Source organism: Toxotes jaculatrix, chromosome 18 (genome assembly GCF_017976425.1).
Source record: "Toxotes jaculatrix isolate fToxJac2 chromosome 18, fToxJac2.pri, whole genome shotgun sequence".
NCBI lineage: Eukaryota > Metazoa > Chordata > Actinopteri > Toxotidae > Toxotes > Toxotes jaculatrix.
The window spans coordinates 20,276,710-20,298,525 of NC_054411.1; the positions used below are offsets into that span (position 1 = coordinate 20,276,710).

Consider the following 21,816-nt stretch of genomic DNA (forward strand, 5'->3'; position numbering starts at 1 on the left):
TAATAAGTTATTATTATTATTATTAGTAGTAGTAGTAGTAGTAGTAGTAGTAGTAGTATGCCACATTTCTAAATGCTTTTATTTTTTCTGTAATTTTTACAAAAAAAGCTAGAATTATTTTAAAATATTGTAATTTTTGTCTAAATGTTATTTCAAAAACAAATGATATAAAATCTATTTGAATTATACAGTTTGAATACACATTGCATCCATTATTTTCAATAATTATGTGTTGTTCTTCAGAAAATCAGCAAAAGGAAAAAAAAAAAGCCAAAATACACTTGCGATGCAACTTAAAGCTCTGGGGAAAAAAAATTGAGTTGAGTTAAAATTGCTGTTTTGTGAACAACTGTCATGTTATCTTCTGTATTTGAGCAGGTAAGAGAGATCTGTAACATGCACATTGATTCTGTAATGATAATGTACACACGTGCTCTATTTCTACGCACGTTATAGTCAAGGTCACTTTTTTCTGTCCAGTCAGAGGTAGCTGCAACATATACACATACTACTATTTCTGTATTTTTATTATTATTATTATTATTATTATTATTGTAGCTGCAGATTCTGTTCTCTTTTCAGTATTTCACATCTCCATGATTATTGTGTGTGTATATATATATATATATATATATAAAAAATATATATATATATATATATATATATATATATATATATATATATATATATATATATATATATATATATATATTTTTTTTTTTTTTTTTTTTTTTTTTTTTTTTTCTCTTCTCTTCTCCAGTCAGAGGCAGCTGTAACACGCGCGGAGCTGCCAGCAGCATTTGGCTTGCTGTCCAACTGTTAATGAGTCCAGAATGGCTGATGTGATCTGATCCATACAGCCGTTTGTATCAGTGGGACCATAACTCTCTTTGAGAAAATTTATGAATATGAATGATATTCTCTGCCGCTTGATGAATTATAGAAGCTGCGCTGTGTAAAACAGCTCATTCAGTGCGGGGGGGGGGGGGGGGGGGGGGGGGGGGCACAGGGGAGAGCTGCTGTGGGGGCCCGCTGCACCTCTACCATCCACCCAGAGTGCGTCAGTGGAGCCAGTTATTATCTGTGGACTCGGATTTTAATATGAGAGGATAAAGTGAAGACATATTGGATTGGTCACATTTGCCTGGGTTGAAATATGAATTTTGCCAGCGGCGGCACGTGGTTTGTCTTGTGCAGCCCATTTACTTTTTTGAAAATATCACTGAGAGGATGAGACCCGCACCTAATACAGGCTTCACAGCTAAATCACCGCGCAATGAGACAATCTGGAGTTTTTCCGCTGCCTCGCAGCTGGGATGTCCTCACAGAGACAGGGAGATGTGAGCTGATGGGGGGTGGAGGTCGGGGGGGTTTGTGTGCTTGTGTTTCGGTGACTGTTTCAGCAACATAACCACCTCCAAACAACTGACTCCAGACCAGTGATTTGCACATTTCAGGAATGTCATTAGAAACAGACTGAATAGAAAAGGATTTTTCTCTTCACATGCAGATAAGCAGTGCAGGGATCGTTACAGCAGGGCTAAGCAGCAAACTCCATCATGAGATAGCTATAGGAAGCTGAAGAAATACTTTTCTGCTCTTGTTAAACCACTTTACTTGATAACATATCATTTATGAAGGTGTAGCATCACTTACTAATCTAACTAATCCTCTTAAACTAATGCATGTAAGAGAAAAAGTTTGTCCAAGTATAAAAAGTCCTCCTTTGTACCACACCTACATCTGCTTCTCTCATTGGCCCTCTCTTGCAGCATGAAGAGATACAACCTCCTCTCACTTTACCCATAACAACAGCACTCCTGCTCCTGTTTCTTCCTGCTCCTTTAGATGTGACCATGATGTCCCCCCTGGTGTTTCTTCTGCCTCCATAACTGCACATCCATAACCTGACGTGAACATGTGCGTCGTGGCGTGCAGGCTCCTGCTGGCAGCTTCCTCCTCTCCTCCTTCCCTGGGACGGCAGGCTGAGGCTGGGGAGAGAGAGAGAGAGAGAGAGAGAGAGAGGCCTGCAGCAGCAGAGAGCAGGGGCTTCTGGATTTAATGAAGCTCCAGCCCTGCTAGACCTTGGAGGAGTATCACAATCATCTGCTGTGATTCCGCAGATGGTTTATGGGGGCCGGCTTTGTTGGGGCCTGAGCCTAAATCTGCTTCAATCCTGAGGCCTCATTGGCTGGGCCCAGCACAGCGGGGTCATGGGGAGAGAGAGAGAGAGAGAGAGAGAGAGAGAGAGAGAGAGAGGGAGGCTGAGGCTGAGAGTTTGTTTGTCATCACATTTCTGCCTCTTTATACCAAGGCTGTTTACACTGCTTTCACTGCTCGTCAGCACTTTCTGCTTTCCCTCTTGCTACAAGCACAGTTACTAAAATATTGATAACACTTTGATACAAATCTTACCTGCCACATTTAGCATCGAGGATCACTTTAAACTAAACGAATCACATCTATCAAAATACTGTGTGTTCACAAGCTGCTATAAAAAGATCCTTTTCATCTTTATTGGTGTATTTTCCAACATCCACAGCTCAAAAATGCTTTATAACACACGACAGTGTAGCTATTAGCAGGTAGGACATTGTTAAGTGCTTGTGAGTGTGTTGTCAACACTTTTAACCCCTCCTATACATCTACTACACAAACAGCTCATGAATGATTGACACTATAAAATATCCATTTTAAAACTACACATGACATTTGTACATTTATCTTAAACAGTTAATAAATGTTTAATGACACATTGTGGTTATTTATTTATGTGTGTGTATATACAGTCATATCCTGAGCCTTAGAATGACTCAGCAAGCTCTGATTAACTGTTTATTAACTTGTTATGGAAGCTTGATAGTAGGTGTTGATTATTATACACATTAGTAAAGACTTAATAAAAAAAATACCTCATGTTTGTTTACAACTACTTTACAGTGTGTTTCAAGCTATGTGTGTGTATTGCTCATAAATTCTTAATAGGGATTTTAAAATTTGGTGTTATAGAGAAAACTGTCGGTGTCAGTGTTACTGCCTTATTAATCCAGCTCCTGTTACTGATAACGTCCGGTTGGGTTTAACAGTAAAAAGGTTCAGCGATGATACGATAAACTGTATCACTGGAAGTTACAGATGCTACAGTCACCCATGGCAGCGTTTAAAGCTGACTTCATATCTTAAAAAAAAAAAAAAAAAATTGTTTAGAGACCTTGGAAAATATTTGTTGACGGTTTAATTGATTAAATGTGTCAAACGAATAAATTTTGCTGACATTTTGATGGTTTGTCAAAAAAAAAAAAAAAAAAAAACAGAAAGAAAAAAAAAGAAATGGATGTGGGTGGAGTTGCACCATGAGGAATTTGGACACATGACCTCAGCAGTTCTAAAATGTTAGCTGCAAACCCTGCCTGCAACCGCAACTGCGGCAACAGCAGCAGCAGCAACTGTTGAAAACTTAAATAATGTGACTTTGCTCTACACACATTTGGAAGTTATAATGCCGGAAACATCATCAGGATATATTTACTATTAGTCTCGCACTAGCACTACTTTGGTACAGATATCATAACACTCTGCTCCTTGGCAGCAGCTACTGAAGCTCCCACTGCTCCTCTGACTTTTCTGTGGCCTCACAGTTTCTACTGCAGCTCTGGCTCCTTTTTTTGCATTGAGAGCAACAAAAAGGAAACTTTTTACTGCTCCAAACTTTATCATAACTGCATTCTTATAAATGTTTCCGCATCATGTGAGAAGCCAGAGAGGAAATAGAGATCCTGCAGACTCGGTGTCTATCAGGGTCATTTGGAGCAGAGACAAACACAGGAACCTCAGCAAAGCTCCTAATGGACGGATGACGACGCCTCTAATGAATGCACTCATCATCTGTGTGTGTGTGTGAGTGAGTGTGTGTGTGTCTGTGTGTGTGTGTGTGGTGGTGGTGGTGGTGGTGGGGGTGTTTAGGGGTTTATGACAGTCTTTTGGTGTTGCAGCCAAACAGACGCCCCTCTCCTTTAAGCACTAGTGTACAACTGAAGACACAACATATTTTAAACACATGCTGGCTCTTCCCTTTCTTTCTCCCCCCCACCCCCCGCCCCACCTCGTCTCCTTCTCTCTTCCCAGAGACTAAATTCAATCTGGAGAAGTATGAAAAGAAGAAAACGAAAAGGAAAAGCTGAGCTGCTCTCTCTGAACTTTCCCATCGCGGCCACATTGACACCAGAGACCGGCAGAAAAAGAATCTCTCTGTAAAAGGAAATAATGGAAATGGATTTCAGCGATAAATCACTCATTTATTCGCCGCCATTTCTCCCGGATAACCTTCTATTTAATTAGCAGTGAGAAAGCAGCAGTGCATTGAAATGAAAAGCGCGGTCGTACTGTAAAGTCAGTTCTTTAATAGGAATCCAGCATCAGCAGTGCCATCGCACAAAGAAACAAGAGACAACAACACAGAAGAAAGAAGAAAGAAAAAAAAAACATACAAGAAGGGACTGGAACATCTCACATGAAGAGGATCAGAGTGACTGGAGTTCAATAAAGCCTTTACTGCGGCCACATGGCTTAGATTTGTCTCATTTAAAAAAAAAGGCGGAGGGAAAATAAAAAAAACCAAAACGATTCTGGTGGAACAGTTTCCATGTTTATCAGAAACAAAAACTCCAGGAACGTTGTCCCTTCAGTCAGGAGAGTGTTTACCGAGACAGGAAAATAAAGGGGTGTCATCACAATAAGAGCAGAGAGGACCAGATTCAATAAACTCAAATAAACATAATTTATAAAGACGCGTCGCTTCATTTTAATCCAACCTTTCAGTCCTCTCTCTGTGTGCCAATACTCAAGAGGCTACAGGTCCAACTCATTACTATTAAACAAATCACAGACATGAAGAGCTCATCGGACTGACATCAGAACAGATCATTCAGACAGTCGGCACAACAACATGAAGGAGAACAGAATCTAAAGAGCATGGTCAAAAGAAAGAAAGAAAAAAAAATCATCTATATTACAGTAAGATGCCATGTCCCAACAAGACCAAACAATATTCAGCATATTTAACTCATTCCAATAAGAAAGACGAGGTTACTAACATCATATAGCTACAATAAATTAGAAATATGTCCTATCAAGAACTTCTACTTAGTCTTTTTTTTTTTTTTTTTTAATTTTCCATAAGCATTCCCCCTCCAGACAGATTTAACACACAAAGAGCTAAACGACGAAATAACGTCCTCAGAAATGACGAGTGACTTGAGGCATGCGAAACTATGTAAACATTTTTACTCCTCCATCAGGATCTGATGTATCCAGGAATCATAGCGCGTCTCTGTTTAACACTCAGCTGCTGAAGAGGCTGCTCGTAGACCCGTTCACTTCTGCCTGTGAATGAGAAATTAAAAAGAATAGCAACTAAAGTGGAGGAAGTGTGTGTGTGTGTGTGTGTGTGTGTGTGTGTGTGTGTGTGTGTGTGTGTGTGTGTGTGTGTGCTATTATACATATGTGAGTGTCTAATTTTTTAAAAAATGTTGATGCATAAGCGGCCTTTGTGGCTGCGAGCCGCAACGTCCACACACACACACACACACACACACACACACACACACACACACACACGCACACACACACAAACGTTGTAAACGCTGTAAAGCCAATGTGTTGTTTATGATCCGCCCGTAAAACTGCCATCGGACGCCATTTAACTATACGCCGACACTTCAAATAACGCCGTGGTAGCCGGCCGGCCTTCCAACACGGCCTCTGTAACACTCAGACCACTAAAACTCCTCTAACCAGATATTACACCGAGACATTAAATGTACACATGATTTTTTTTTTTTAAACATATCATCGTGCGGGAATAAATCTTTTATGTGCTGTTGTGTCTGTTGATATAATCTTGTAAAAAAAAAAAAAAAAACCCTCTGGGGAAAATAAAATAAAAAACACTCTGACCAGGAGTCAGTAACTGTGTGAGCGCATCGGGGTTTTCGGGTCTTTCCTCAGTCCCAGGTTACGTTTGGAAACTGTTGTTGCGCAAACCACGTGTATATTTCCTGAAATGAGACAGAAACCCGCCTTGCATAGCAGATAATACACAATATACTGTATGTATAAAAATAGAGCTGATTCTTTCTTAAAATGCAACGCAAGACCCGCGTTGAATAAAGTATGGAAGATGGTGCTGATTATTCCTTTTTTTTTTCTCTTTGCTTTGCCACGTGCACGCATGGATTTGTGCGCATGAGAATCTGAAATGAACATTTATCTTTACAGCAAAATCCTCATAAAATCCAAAAAATAAAATAGCAGCTGTGAAAGATCTGCACTGGCTGAGCAGGCTAACTAAGAAGCGCTGGAGTCACCTTTAGAAGAGTGCGGTGGGAAAGCATGCAGGGTCAGGCAGTGTGACAAGGGGCGAGGAAAACTGGATCTACGTTTTTCATATTGATCTAAACTGAGCTCAGAGAAGCGGCTGATCGAGGCTCGCTCCTCCTGCGGGGATCTGACTTGGATTGCACGCAAACCCGAATCTTGCTTGAAGCCTAATTTAAAAACTGATGGGCGTGATTTTTTTTTTTTTTTTAATCTAGTGTTTTGTGCTGCGTCTCCTCTCAGATAAACCCTGCTAGCTGGAGGCTGGTGTGGCGCGGGACAGACGGTTATCGATAACCAATACAAGTCGCGGATGAGCCGCCCCGCCGCGCCGCGTCGCCGCCACAGCCGCAGCGCATAAAGCATCCAGAGAGGTAGCTGAAGGGTGGGGATCTACAGTATCGACAGCAGCCTAATCGGATCCCCGGTTGCTGAGTCGGGTTGAACAGCCCCGTCAACCCATGATCCCCCCCCCCCCCCCCCCCCCCCCCCCCACCCCCCACCCCCACCCCTCCCCACACACAGGTCTCTGCTCATTACTTAGGCCGACAACCCGGGAAACAAACGGCGGCTTGCTGATTGTATCAGGGCCGAGCATCAGGCGCTTTCTAATCAAATTCGGCCATCAATGAGAGAAACAAGAGAAAATGAGAAGGAGAATAAGAAGGATGAACATGTGCGTGAATGTGTGTGCGTGTGGTACCCCCCCCCCCCCCCTTCGCCCCTCGTGCTTATTAATGGCCATGTGAAACCTCGGTTTCAGCACCTTCGCGCGCCTCTGGTGTCAGCCACGGACCAATAAATAACTAATAAAAGGAAGAGCAGTGCTTGAGAAAAAAGAAAAACCCCTCTCTCTGTGTGTGTGTCCCCCCCGCCCCTCCAACCGACCAAGTGTTGTAGCATCACTAGGCGGTTTGCTGCTTTCTTTCCTTTCATAGTGTAGAGATACAGATGCCAGATACGGAAGCCTGATTAATAGCATATTATAAAACTATGAATACGTGGGACGCATGATAGCTATCATTTCATCAAACAGTCCAGTCCACAGCTTAAGATGAAGTTAAATGGAGATGAAGTCCAGGAGGAGCTGATGGTTGGTCTGCGAGTTTTACCCATCATCCTCCACTAACACGAACTCAGATTATTCCAAAGTCCCGGTCACTTTCCGCCCGATGTTCTCAAGACCTCAGTGTTAACGTGGCGGCGTCCTCTCCGTGTGTTGGGGATCAATAAAGCAATCGGACTGAAGCTCACGTGGTAAAGATTCTGAAGGTTAAAGGAAATGAATGAGTGTGTGTGTGTGTGTGTGTGTGTGTGTGTGTGTGTGTGTGTGTGTGTGTGTGTGTGTGTGTGCGTGCGTGTGTGTGTGTGTGTGCAGTTCTTGGGAAGGCCATTCTGTGTATTAGACATAAGAAATAAGGGGCTTTATGTTGGATACACAATGAGCGTCGTGCCATACACGTGTGTCTGAACGTGTGTGCGTTCGCGAGTGACAGTTCCGCTTAGTCCTTGGGTTGTTCCTTGCTCTGTTTCTTCATTTTCATCCTCCGGTTCTGGAACCAGATCTTCACCTGCCGCTCCGTCAAGTTGAGCGCGCGCGCCACCTCATGCCGCCGGTCCCGCGTGAGGTACATGTTGAACAGGAACTCCTTCTCCAGCTCGAGAGTCTGGTATTTGGTGTACGGGCATCGCTTCTTCCTGGAGGAGCGAGCGTGTAGCCAGTTGGCCGAGGGGTCATCTGGAGGAAGAGAAGAAGAAGAAAAGGAAAGGAATTAATGATCAAATCGAAATAGATGCACTTGTAGTCTCTCCAAATCTCTGTCTGTGTTTCATGACATTAAAAAAAAAATGACTGAGCCGAAAGACAAAACGCTCCCTGAAAGATCAACATGACACATCTCCGTGCGTAAAAGCTGCAGTTCAAGCTTTGCTCGCAAACATCGGACTCTGCAAATTGACACTCTGGTGCGTAAACTGGGTTTATGACACAGGTGGACCCGAGGTTGCTTTAACTGGCATCTGTTAAAGACCTGTTCCATCCAGCCCGCAGAAAGACAGGATGGACACGTGTAAACGCAAAATTCAGAAAAAAAGTGAGTTTCGAGTTTATGATTCATTTCGAGAACTCGCCGGACTTAAGAAAAAAAAAACACAACGGAAGACAGAGGGATAATTTGACGGTGACCTTCAGCGGAAAATAAGAAGATGCTGTAATGAAGGGGGCAATGAATGTTGGTGATATGAAAATAATAACCAAAAAAAAAAGAAAGTAAAGCTGCAGCTCAGAGCTTCGGGTGACAGCTAAATCAAATTTTGTGACCAAACACAGGAGCAGACATTTCCTCCTGGTGATGACAGCAAACTGACAAAAAACACAAAGCACATCAGGGAAGATGGTTTCCAGGACCAATACGTCTTCTTCTTCTTCTTCTTCTTCTTCTTCTTCTTCTTCTTCTTCTTCTTCTGTGCGTGAGAATGATGATCACATTGTGGCGCAGCTCACTGTCACTGCGTCACTTCTGATCGCTCCTAAATTAATAAGCGTCAGTAAATTTATGGCCCTGACGGGATTAGAGGAAAATATCTCTTGTGTTCATCCTTCGCCTTTCATTACGAGTACAGAGATTCAATATGATTTTTAAGACAGTCCACACAATATAACCTCGTAACTAAATTCACAAATTAATAAATGCGCCGGTTCTCCTTAAACAGAGTTTTGCAGCCTGCGTCAGTATGAGTAAGAAGGCGTAATGAGAAAATGAAAGATTTCTGTTGACACCCAGATCTATTTTAAAGCTTGGAGACGAAAAAAAAAGGGAAATCTCTTCTTTCATTGTTGAAAACTTCTCCAAACGGTAAATAACAGACTCTTAAACGGGCTGTTCTTCATTTTCCACTGAGAGAAAATGATGCACTGTGTCTTATTTTTTTTTCCTCCTTTCTTTCATATCTCTTGTTTGTCAGGCCACCCTTACTCCTACCACCCCTCCCCCACCCCCACCCCTCTTTACAGCTTTCAGACTATGTAATTAGCAGAGGCTTCTTGTTTGGGACGCATGGGTCTGGTTTAGGGCTGAAAGCTATCTGCTTTTTCCCTCTGCAGAGCAGCAGGCATCTCAGCTATGAGGCAGCTTGCTGTGACTGAGGCTCTTTAAAGGACAATTCCACCATACAAAACAAGCTCTTTGCTCAGTTGAACCCTTTTTAATCCTTTTAACACCTGCAAGTATCACCTAGTTTTAATTCGTTTAGACCTTCTTAACTGTACGAGACAAATAATAAATTTAAAAAAACGGATCACAAATACAATAAGATGAATGTTTCCATTTCAAAACAACTATGAAAACACATTCAGGAACATCAGGAGAGGCCAGAGCTGGTTCTGGTTGATTTCCACTTTTACATCTTCTATATAAAACTTTTAACCAAGCGTAATCATCCCATGTGGTTTGGTCAGGCTCTTCCTCCAGACAATCACAGCTCAGTAAAACAACAAGCAGACTCTCCAACAAGGTAAAGTCTGTAAAATAAAAACAAATGAACAAAGAAAAAACTATATAAGCAGGTAAAGTTTGAAATCTCTGCTTTCTCAGCGGGCTTAACTATTTCTTAAAATTTAAGGCAAATAAAAAAAATATTGTGTTACAAAAGCTTAAAGACCGCCTGTGGCGATGAAAAGCAGTAAGGAGTCGCGTGCAAAGCAGAAACCAAGACCACACTGGAACTCTTTTCTTTAAAGCTGTCGTTTCTTTATTGTGTTTTATCAGTGACACCATCTCAGTCAGCAGTGCAACTCCAAGTCTGATGCACAGCCCAGATGGGACTCTGAGAGGGGATTCCTCTCTGGACGTGTTGGTGAAGAAGTTGTTTTAAGTAGAGTCACTGTTTTGGTTGTGCTAAATCCTTCCTGAGGCGATGGAAGTCAAGACGGAGTGAAACACAGCCCTCATGCAAAAGCCTGACCATCACAATCAATTTGGGAATGAACGTCATCTAAATCAGTTTGTGCAACATTAGGGCCCAAAAGCTTCTCCTTGTTGTCTCACCGCAAACACACACACACAGACACACAAACAGGAGAGATTTATCCTTGCAGCCAGGAGCAGATCAGCTCAGGGGTTATAAAGGAGATTTTCTGTTCCTATGTAAAATGTAGCCACAGTCCTCAGGCCTCAAATGGCACAAGGGATGATATTATCACTCACAAGTCATGGGGGAAGCCTGAGCTTCAGCACCTTTTGACGCCACGCAGGGAGAATTTGAATTTGGGCGTCCCTCCCCGAGGAGCTTTTTCCTAACTGATGTTGGGCGGAGGCCTCGTCTGTCTTCACTTTCACTGGTAATATTTTACGAACATGACAATCGTGCGTGCTATAATGTCAAGACTATTCTCACAACTGCATATGACACTCATAACAACGTTCTTCTTCTCCCCCTCAGAAAGAAGGAGCTGCTTTGTGTTTCACCATGAGCTGGATCAGTTTATGTGGGGTTAGCTTCTCCTCTCCACGTATTCATGTGTAGCTTCCAATTACTATGGAAGATCAAATCCACCAGGAAAAGTGAAAAATAAAAAATGGAATTAATATTTAAGAAAATAATATATTTACTCACAAGTAGCCAAAATTGATGGGATAGTGAGGTAAAAATTGTATTACAATCTTTATTTCACAGAAATAGAGAATCATGCGGTAATAATTTTTGGCTCAAAATGTCAAATTTGGATTTAAAATGTATAACTACTCTCACAAGTTTTTTATTTATTCCTAGAAATTTGTCTATGTTTTCTTTATCCTGGCAGGGCTACAGCAACGCACAGTTTATTCCACAGTTACCATGAATAATTTCACTATTATTATTTCCGTAGCTGGTTCAGTGACAGAAACCCCTGTTTGGAGATGGTGTTTTGAAAGCAGAAGGACATCACAGCTGATCTGTTCTTCATCAGAGCATCAGCTACCTCAGTATAAATCATCTGTCCTCCAGGTTTGGCTTTCTGATGAAAAAGCAGCATGTGAAATTCAGTGAGCTTGTGAACACATCACTGCAAAAGAAAAGTTTTGTCTGTGAAGAACGGATGAGCCAGAAATGGGAATAAATTCATGCTGAAAGCCTAACCCACTCAGGAATAAGAACATGTGGCTCAGGCTTTGTACTTGTCGGCCAACATGTGGCCTTTGAGAATTCTTTTGCAAGCATTTCTGATCGGTTAGCTGGTGTAAACTCAGTGAATTAGATGCCGAGGCTTCGTCACACAGGCCCTGGGTTTGGAACTGGATTGTGGGTGTAAGATGGCTGCCAGCGATGTGCACTGCATCACTCAGCCTCTGTCCCTGTGTGCATCTGGCAGAGAATAGCCTCCCCTCTGTTGTTCCCACCATCTAAGTTAGTCAGCGGGGCCATCATCAGTAAATACGCTTTTAATACCCCCTGGAATCAATTTCCTGCAACATGGCCGGCATGTAGAGGATCGATTTCATCTCAGAGCAAAATAATGCCTGGTAAAGAGGTGAGGAGAGGATGGAGGGCGGAGGGTGGAAGGTGGAGCGCGGGGACGCTTTTTGTCATGCAGTAAAGTGGGTGCTTTGCATTCCCTGGGTGTACAATCACCGCTGAGACCATCCATTACCCTCGAAGCTGCGCCGCGATTCTGCCTGTCACCCAGGGTGACAAACCAGTGGAGGGAGGGGGGTGGGTGGATGGGGGGTGGGCGTTATGGGGACCGTGGAGGAGGGTGGTGAGCTGGGTGATGCTGGCGATGCTGGATGGTACACATTCTTTTTCTCGAGGGGGTAGGAAGACAGCAAGGATGGTGACAGAATGAAAGAATGTGGAGGGTGGTGGTAGCTTGTCCTGGCCTGAGTCGAAGTTCTGACTCTAGGCTACATCCATGTCGGTGCAGGAGCGGTGTCTGGCCTGGATGTCACATGGACAAGCACATGGATGAAAAGATTGATATTCCCGTAAAGCTGCCTGCTATAGCCTATGGCCCTGCAGCACGATGTCTTCTATTGTTGGCCTGTTGTGTCTTTGCCTGTGTGTGTGTGTGTGTGTGTGTGTGTGTATGTGAGACCACGGTGATGAATGTATGGAAACAGTGACCGAAACGGCTACAAGACTAATATCACATCCCATCTCTTTCTCCCTCTCGTTCTCCCTCCCTTTGCAATTTCACCCTAATAGTTCCAGAAACTGACCTCTCATATATCCCAAAGGCACGTTATTACATTTCCCGGAGTCGTATTTTATCCCTCCCGCCCGCCTCACCCCTTACACCCCATCTCACCCAGCCACCAACAGCAACACGCCAATTAATGGGGTTGTTCACCCGGCATTATAACTTAATAAACTTTGGGGGTAATAACTTTCTCGCTCTGCCCGGCAGCAGCAGCACAAAGGCTGAAGTGTAACCTTGTAGTTTATTCTGGACGGCTGCCCAGCACCAGTAACACAAAGAGAATCTGTAGCTGGAAGGTGGCTTTAACTGGACGTGATGTTTTTAAAGGTAGGATTCTAGTGATGTTATTCACACAGCAGCCACTGGAAATACCTGGGGAGGGAAACTCAGACTGGACCTGTGCTGCTGTCGCCCACCACGATACGTCATACAGCTTATGATTTCTCAGATTCCCTACTTCAAAGAGCACCAGAGACAAGTGGATTCAGAAAGTCCAGGTTTACAGTTTACCATGTTTGAGACGTTGACACCTACTTCAAGGCCAGTAGGTGAATTTGAAATTTGGCCCTTACACAGCCCTCATCTGATCACTTCATAAGTTTGGAAGTGGAAAGAATTCCCGTTTTAGTATTGGTAAAACAGCCACCTTCCAGGAATACATCAGAAGCACCAACTTGATTTTAAAACTCCTGAAACACTAAATATCTTTCCAAAATTCATTAGTTTGAATAATTGCAAAGACTTCCAGGAATGTTTAGCACACCATCAGCTCACGCAAGCTCTCAGAGGACTGTGGCTTCTGTTGAATGCTACACTGTCAGGCCACTTATGTGAAAATGTCTCTAATGGACACACAGTACAAAATGTGACTTTCAGACCACACAAAAGCCAGCGTACCAACAATGGACCCGAGGAAACAATGATGCAGCTCACACTGGTGTTTATGTTTATGTTTCAGTTCATAATCGCCATTTAAATTGTCATCCATCAAATCAGTGTATGGCTGACATCTCAGTAACTCTGTATTTATTGTTTGGAAAGGAACATTTGTAGACTATGATAAATTTTATCCAAATTATTCACAGTTAGGAAGTTTTTTTTTTCTGGCTTTGACTAAATAAAACCAAGAACAAAACCTTAGCACAGACCTTAAAGGAACAGTTCAACATTTTTTAGGAAAGCGCTCATTCACTTTCACCAGATTGCCTTATACTGATGAAGCAAGTTCAAACAGTCTGGTTATACAAACATCTGCTAAACTGAGGCCGCACTCACCAGCTTGTACTGAAGTAATGACAGTTGTGGCCTGCATGTAGAAATTCATGTACATCTTTGAGCCCATACAGCGTTCAAAATGGCTGCCATGTGAACAATAGCAACTGCATTCAGTTCAGCTCGAGTACAGCTCCCACTACCTGCAGAAGTGACCCACTGCAACACAGACAAAAACAAACCACAAGAAAAAAACTGCTGACCTTCTGAAACAGCTCAGAGAGACGCTTTTTTTTTTTTTTTTTTTTTAAATCGAGAAGACTCAGAGTTTTGCCCCCTTGAACAGACTGTGTTTCTCTGCCACCCAGCCAGACTGGGATCCAGTGTTACCGGTGGAAAGTCCAATAATTCAGACTGGAGGCTGATGGGCTCCATCCAGCCCTTAACCAGCCCTTTTCTCTGATGGATAGCACACTCAGTTGCTGTAATAAGGTGAATGAGTGTGTTTGCATGTGTGTGTGTGTGTGTGTGTGTGTGTGTGTGTGTGTGTGTGTGTGTGTGTGTGTGTGTGTGTGTGTGTGTGTGTGTGGTGCCAGTGCAGTAATAAAGTGTGTATATGAATGTGTGTAGTGTTTGTAATTTGTATTTCTTCTTCTGAAAAGGCCAGTGTGGGGGTGGAGGCCTCCCTTCATCTCTCTCTCTCTCTCTCTCTCTCTCTCTCTCTCTCTCTCTCTCTCTCTCTCTCTGGCTGTCTCTCTAATGCACGCGCTCGCGCACACACACATTGCACGTACACGGATCAAACGGTCACGCGCTCAGACACATGGATCAGACTCCTCTGGCAGAAAATTTAGATGTATCCGGAGGGATTAGAGGAGGGAAACAAACAGGCCCGTTCACACCCAGACTCGGTTAAAATGTATATATATATATATATATATATGAAATACAATTTTTAAAAATAAAAATGAATATCGTTCAAGACAGTCTTTTCCTGTACCGCCCAGAAATAAGTCAAGAAGCTTTGGAAAAGAGCTTCAGACTGAGCCAACCCCGCCAGCACATGATGGATTAAATGTTGTTGTTAGTGCGAGTGATGATAGAAAAACAGAGCAAACCCGTGTTGCACCGGCCAAACCCTGGACGGCTTTATATCAAGATGATTGCGATTTCATGACAAGTAAAATATTATTATTATTACAGCGCGAGCAGATGAATAAAACAGCAACTCACATGCGACTGTACGACCTACAGACTACAGACCATAATAACATCAAAGCAGTTTGTGCCCGCTGTGAAATATTACGGGGTAAATATTGGAAAACGCCATGAGGTGGCTTGAATAAATGATCTAGGCCTTACAGCTTTGAAGGCTGAGGTACAGCGATTTCATATTTTGGATGTTAATTTTTTTTTTTTTAATGAAAAACACCCTCGCGACATGACATGTTTTAGCTGATTCATCTATGTCTTTCAAAGCATAGATGTTCCACAAACGGAGGAAAAACAAAGCTTAATTCCTTTGTCTTCTGCCCACCGTCCCGTCGGTCTACATACTGATCCTATTTATATTTATACCGGCTCTGAGAGTCCAGAGTTCTGGTGGGGACTGTCCCCTCAGATGCACGGCAGAGTTAGTCCACGCTGCAGGCTGAGTTATGGGCCGTCTGCTCTATTGAGAACTAATCTAGCCTGCTCTGCGGCTCCGAGCCGCCGGGTCAGTGATGGACGGTCTGACTCCCTTTATGGTTTTTATGATTTTTCTTTTTTTTTTTTTTTTTTGGTAGAATAAGACAGGCCATGTATATGGCTGACACACAGAGGATAATCTCAGCTGATGGACAGTGAGAGGAGATGGGAGCGGAAACTATCAGCTGCTTTATCCTTGTGATTATGTTTACAGCCCTGGTGCTACAGAGAGGGGCAGTTTTAGACGGATATTTGAGCAGAAATGTGACAGAGTGCCACCTTCCTAGAGAAGTGCGCAGATATGTGTCAATGCCTCTACAGAGGGAGATGATGGAAAGCTGTTGGCTGAAGAATTAATACCAAAGCAAAGCAGAAAACAGTAAAGCTCTGTGTCTGACTGGCCTCCCAGAAGCGTAACGGGACTTATTATACTATACAACCTCACTTTATTACATGACTGGCTACTTTAACCTACAATAGATAATCCAGCCTGTCCATATTCCACACAAATGTCTCCACAGTGGACAGATGCACTGACTGTTGGTTAAACTCCGCAGCGGGCAGACGGATAAAGACCAGGACGTCCACAGGTCCGTGTGTGCCAGTGTGACTCTGCTTCCAGAGACATTTTCAGTCTCTGGTCTGGTGGATCAGTCGGGCTCGTTGCAGACTGACTGACATGAGGAGCTTTAAAACGCAATGGAGCGCACACAAGAGACCATGTGCGCGCACAGGCGCATGTGGCATTAAAATAAAAGACAGAGAGATGAAGAGAGCCCTGTGATGCATCAGCTACCTTCACCTAAAAAAAAAAAAAAAAAAAATCTAAAGCACCAGCCACTTGGTCCATTTTGAGAAAGGCAGAAGTGCGCATGTCCCGGCAATTAGTAACATTCAACAGTAATCCAGAGGTTACCCAAGCTCAGCACCGTTCTCTAATTACTGTCAGACTCATAGATTCGAAGAGCAGCAGATTAAGAAACACTGAGATATCTGACTACGAGGTTTTGGATTTTTTTTCCTCCGCTTTTCCTATATTTTTCCCCCACAGTTGTTCACTTTAACTTTTCAGAAGCACCTCAATTCATTTTCATTTCACAACCCTCTGTAATAATATATTCTTTTTTAATATCACTAATTGGGTTATTGCCAGGAAATCCAAAGCAATAATCCTGAGTTCTCTTAGTTACTTTCAAACTATCATATGAGGATGAAGTTACAGCATCATATAAAACGCATACATCTAATATCAGAGCCCATTTTGATTACATCATGTTTTTTTTTTTTATTTAATTTTAATTTTATGATAATTATCTTGTAAATGATTTAAAGTAATTATTTAGTAAACCGCTTGCAGGCTTTTGGAAGCCACATCAGAATACTACGGGTTATTAAGCATCTTTCTGCGTGCCGCTCTGAGTGAATCTTTCCGTACAGGAGAACGGCTGCTAACACGGGCATGATCCGGGCAAAATATCACAGTAAACGTAGAGAGCAGAAGGTGGGGGCACTTTGGCTCTCCGGCTCTTTGTTCTTGTTTTATGGCGGCATTAAAAGCATTTACAATCTCTCACTCACGCTCTCTCTCTCTCTCTCTCCCCCGCTCCCGCGCGCTATTTCCTGCTTTAATAACTTACTTTGATCCATGCCGTCTTTGTCCTCACTCCCTTCACAAATGTCCTTATTTTCTTCGAACCTTGCTCCCGGGATGGCGGCTGGATGGTGGCTTAGCTCGCGCGCAGCCGTGGACGTCGACTCCAAGATGTACGTGGTGGTCTCGTGCTGGTGCTGTCCGCCGATTTTGGGTGCGATCTCCGCGCCGAGATGGCCGAGCTGCGGCTCCAGCTTAACCTGCCCTGTCTGGCCCTGGCCCGGGACAGACTCGGAACCGCGCGGCGCGCAGTCCAGCCATGAGCGTAGGTATCGTGTATCCGCGGCGGGCACGTGCTGGGCTGGGATGTAAGGGTGGTAGACTGTAGGGAGGCCACTGGCACCGTGGTGCGGACTGAAAGGGCTCCAGGACGACGAGAAGACCGGAGGCTTCGGCTGGAAACTGCAGGATGGGTAGGAATCGGGATGGGGATGCTCTGCGTGCGCGGCGCCGCCGGGCTGCCGTCCGCCCGCGGCAGCAGCGGAGCTCGAGCCGGAATACTGGACGCTGGGAAAGCGAGCCGGGGTTGAGAGTTCATCGCTCTCGTGACTTATGATGGAGTCCACGTAATAGTTGCTCAAAGTCCCAGAAATGGACATTCTCGGACATTATCTGCGAAACGCCGCGAGTTCACTAAATAGAGAACAAGAAGAGAGACATTACGAGATTTTTCTCTCTTCCCCTCTCTTTCTCTTCCTCTCTTCTCTCCTTTGCTAGCTCTCCCCCTCCCTTCCTCTATCCGTCTCTCTGTCCTCTCTTTCTCTCTCCTCTAGCCCCCTTCCTTCCAAACAACTTGCTCACTATGGTGAAACAAAGTGCTACAGCCTACAGTCTCGCACTGTGCGGGGTGTGTGTCAGTGTGTGTGTGTGTGTGCGTGCGTGAGTTGGGTTCGGGGGGTGAGGAGGAGGAGAGGGGAGGGGGGGGGGGCTTGTCGGGACTGTGCGCGAGGCGCAAACTGATTGGCCGGACTTTTTTCTTCGAGCCTGATAAAGCGTCAATGGAGCGTAAATCAACCCTGCGCGCGGGCCTTTCTCTCTCTCTCTCTCTCTCCCTCTCTCTCTTTCTTTCTCTGCCTCTCTCTCTCTCTTTAATAGATTGCCCCTCTTCTAAATAAATTGTCTTGTTTATATGCAATATGCAAAATGAACACTTCGTCCGTATATCGAGTCTGTGGATCTGTGTCTGCTGTCAAGCCAGAATTATATCAAACCCTCTGTGCTTGGTGTGTGTGTGTGTGTGTGTGTGTGTGTGTGTGTGTGTGTGTGTGTGTGTGTGTGTGTGTGTGTGTGAAATACAGAGCGGAGACAATGGCTGACAAACGTCGTTGTTTTTATTTGTTTATTTCCTATTGATTCCCTTAATCAAAAAAAAAAACAAAAAAAAAAACGCGCGCGCGCATTTCAGCGTAAAGCGCACGAGTCGCATTGCCGTGGCACATCCGCTCTCGCTGAACTGTGCACAAGCAATCACTTAAATCAATCTCAGCATCAGGGAGTCTGCATTTAAAACTCCATTAGTATAAGGACCAATAGTCTCACGCTTGAGACGCGCCAACAGCAGAGATATTTTCAAATCAAGACAAGACAGATAGTGAAATTCACACCTAGGTGTGTTTAATTATTTATCCCCCGCGCTCTAAATCAGCTTGGAAGGTTTTCTGTGAGCTGCAGAGCCGCCTGACACTGTTTTATTGGCAGATTAAGAGTCATTTTTGTTAACGAGCGCCATTAAATCGGGTCCTGCGTGGTTATGCCCCTTGTCTTAACAGCGCAAACTACTTCAACTACTTTTTTTGGGGGTCCGTTTAATACCATAATAAAATCCTACATGAGGGCGGCTGCTTTGGTTTTATAGGGCTGATATATGGCCTGTGGTGGTGCGGACCGTAAACGCGACTGAGGCTGTTGCAGCCTTCTTTTCGGTCGGGTAAAGGGCGCCTCTCACTCAGCGGTCAGGCTGCCGCGAGTAAACACACCTCGGGGCCGGGGTTCGGTGGAGGTATCGGGGACCGGGTCCGGACGCTGGCAGCAGCTTTTCTTCTGTGGTGGGATAGGAGGGAAACTGGCCCCCCGCTGGTCTGTGCTGGAGCCTCCGGTGCTGTCCACTTTGTGCTCCTACGGCAGCGATTTGACGGGATACATTCGTTCATTTCGCTTTTAATGAGGAGGGTGATGAGCAGCAGCAGACTGGCCTGACTGTGAGTCCAGACATTTGACTTCCTGCTGACCTTTATCAAAGTCACCGGGATTGTAAGTGTTTATATTTCTTTATAATTGTCACAGACGTGGAGTCTCAGAGTCTTCGGGGAAGGCAGGCTGCTGGTCGGAGCTATAAATCTGAGCTCCGCGTCGTACACACGGCCAACACCGTTATTTACGACAAATAAATATGAACTACGCATTGGTTATAGGGGCTAACGCCTTTATTTACGAGGATGAAGGTAGGCTGTGGCGCTGCTCTCAGATCTGCTGAGGAGGAATGATGAGTTGGACCGGAGTCAGACTGAGCTGCTGGTTGCGCTTTCATTTCAGGAGCAGCAACAAAAATCCTAAACCAAGGCTCCTTAAAGCAGCAGTCGCGACTCTATAGCGCCCAGCTTTGGCCTTTGAGCTTGAAGTCACCACATTCCTCTGTCCTTCCGTCTCAGAGGACCTATTTCCAGCTCATCTGGACAGCTCATCTGGATCACAGCGAAACCAGTAAGGACCAGACTGAAAAGTATAAACTCCATTAAAGACCTGAAGTGTCAAATGTGTGATCTGTGATAATTAAGTAGCTTTGTGCTCTGGATAAAGTTACAGTTGGATATTTTAGATGCGGCCTGAATGATTAGTCACTATAAATGAATAAATAAATAACTAACTAACAGCAGTAACGGTGTTGTGTGTTATGGAATAGTGTGCAGCCTCACTTTAGCGGTGTTAACACCAGGCTCCCCTCAGCCTGGGTTGTATCTCGCATGTGTCAGTTCAGATAGTAAAGGCCTAACGGAACTTGTTTTTCAGTAACACATTCTCCCCAGCCCCGTTGGCAGTGTTTCCGATATGTTTAGGGTAGAGACCGACTTTTGTTTTCCAGTCAGAGATGCTCGAGATATTTTTCAGTCAAAATGGCCTCTCCTCAGACCGCAAGGCTGCGGGAATTTTAATTTTTTCGGAGGGGCCTCCGCCCTGCAGGCTGGGGCTGCCAACCAGACAGCGCGTTAATTGGAGACACTGGTGCTGAAAAAGCTTGAAGACATTATCTGCAAAACCAACCTTCATTTTCTACACGTTGCCTCACTGTCATAACAAGAAGTGACTTGGACAGATGACGCTTTCCGCATACATACATACATACACACAACACACATGCACACACAGGCTACAACACAATGTGCGCTTGCTTTAAGAAATGCATTTGAGTGAAATCAAAATATATGTAAATATATGTAACACTGGGAGTGCTGTTTTCTTGTTGCACTTCACGTTGACCGCGTACACAGGTCAGCGCAGATGTTATTTATGGCCAAATACTGTACAGTACACACCGCATATAATATAATCACTCTGTTTTCTGTCTCTCCACACTGGTGAAAAGATAAATAAATATAAAAAGAAATCAAAATGAATTAAAGCATTTTGTGAAATTCACATCAAACCCTTCAGCTGCATCGGTAAAATAATATAGATTTATTCAAAGTGAAGGGTTGTGACCGAGTCAATTGACTAAGGGCGTTTTAGGTTTACAAGCTACCAATAAAAGCATTTACAGTACAATAAATGGAGTTTATAGGTTTATAGTATCTTCTGTCCTGGTCAAACGCAGGATTTGATATTAATTCTCCTAAACCATTCAGTGAACGACCACAAAACCAACCAAGTCATTAAAAAACAAGTTTTTAATAAAAACCTAAGAAACCACGTGAACTCATCAAGCTTATATCTCAGCGTTGCACAGCATTTTTTTTAAAACCCCAAAATATTTTAAATAACCCGAGACAACCTGTCAAGAGGATGAACCAAGGCCGCAGTCTTCTGTGCTGATTTGAAATACTGACATGTGAATTCCAGGCGGTAATTTGCTTTTCCTGGAACGAAAGCCTTCATTTCCACCAACGGACCTGGATTTAGAAAGCGTAAATTTAGACCGTATATTTCTAATTACACTTTACGCACATTCGCCGGGTTATTTTGTTTTGAAAGTTGAAATATTGTCCTGGGATGCAGACACAGCCCGTCAAAAAAAAAAGAATTTATCACATTATAATCACTTAAAAGTTTTATTTTAGGTTTAAAGTATGTTTGGCCTTTGGCAGTTTATTATTATCTGCTACACCTATATTGTTACAGAAAGTTAAAAAAAAAAAGTCGTTATCTTAGTGAAAAGGTAAAATTATATTATACTAGGACAATATGATAGATTACTGACTTTATCGTACCTCAGCGTAAAGACAGTGTATATATACACATTACTTACAGCGGGTAAAACAGAAAATAAAAACAATCTAAACAGATGCTGTCTAAATCATAGTTTCAATAAAAAATCATTTCATTGTATTCTATTATATTTGTGTGAAAAACATGAGGTGCTTCAGTGCTGAAAATAAAAATAGAATCAAAGGCTACCATACTACTATTTTAGTAGTAGTACTTTAATTTATTTATTCATTTAAAATGATGGAGGTCTATGATAAAGATATCTATTTTAGTGTATCTTTATCATATACGT

The 21,816-nt window shown here is 43.4% G+C and overlaps 1 protein-coding gene across 1 annotated transcript; it reads right to left on the bottom strand.

The window, feature by feature from the left end:
- Positions 1-7,618: 7,618 nt before the first annotated feature.
- On the bottom strand, positions 7,619-17,862 carry hoxb9a (homeobox B9a). Its single transcript, XM_041063546.1, has 2 exons — positions 17,092-17,862; positions 7,619-8,113 (listed from the first exon to the last, which is right to left on the bottom strand). Exons 1-2 carry the CDS (start codon positions 17,702-17,704, stop codon positions 7,878-7,880), a joined length of 849 nt encoding a protein of 282 aa, XP_040919480.1. The 5' UTR covers positions 17,705-17,862; the 3' UTR covers positions 7,619-7,877.
- Between the last annotated feature and the right edge of the window lie 3,954 nt (positions 17,863-21,816).

What these genes read in the sequence shown, in the direction of transcription:
- hoxb9a (XM_041063546.1), bottom strand. Translation starts at nt 17,704, where the DNA reads ATGTCCATTTCTGGGACTTTGAGCAACTATTACGTGGACTCCATCATA. An exon ending in CAAAGACGGCATGGATCAAA is followed by an intron (nt 8,114 to 17,091) that starts GTAAGTTATTAA and finishes CTCTTCCTCCAG; the next exon opens with ATGACCCCTCGGCCAACTGG.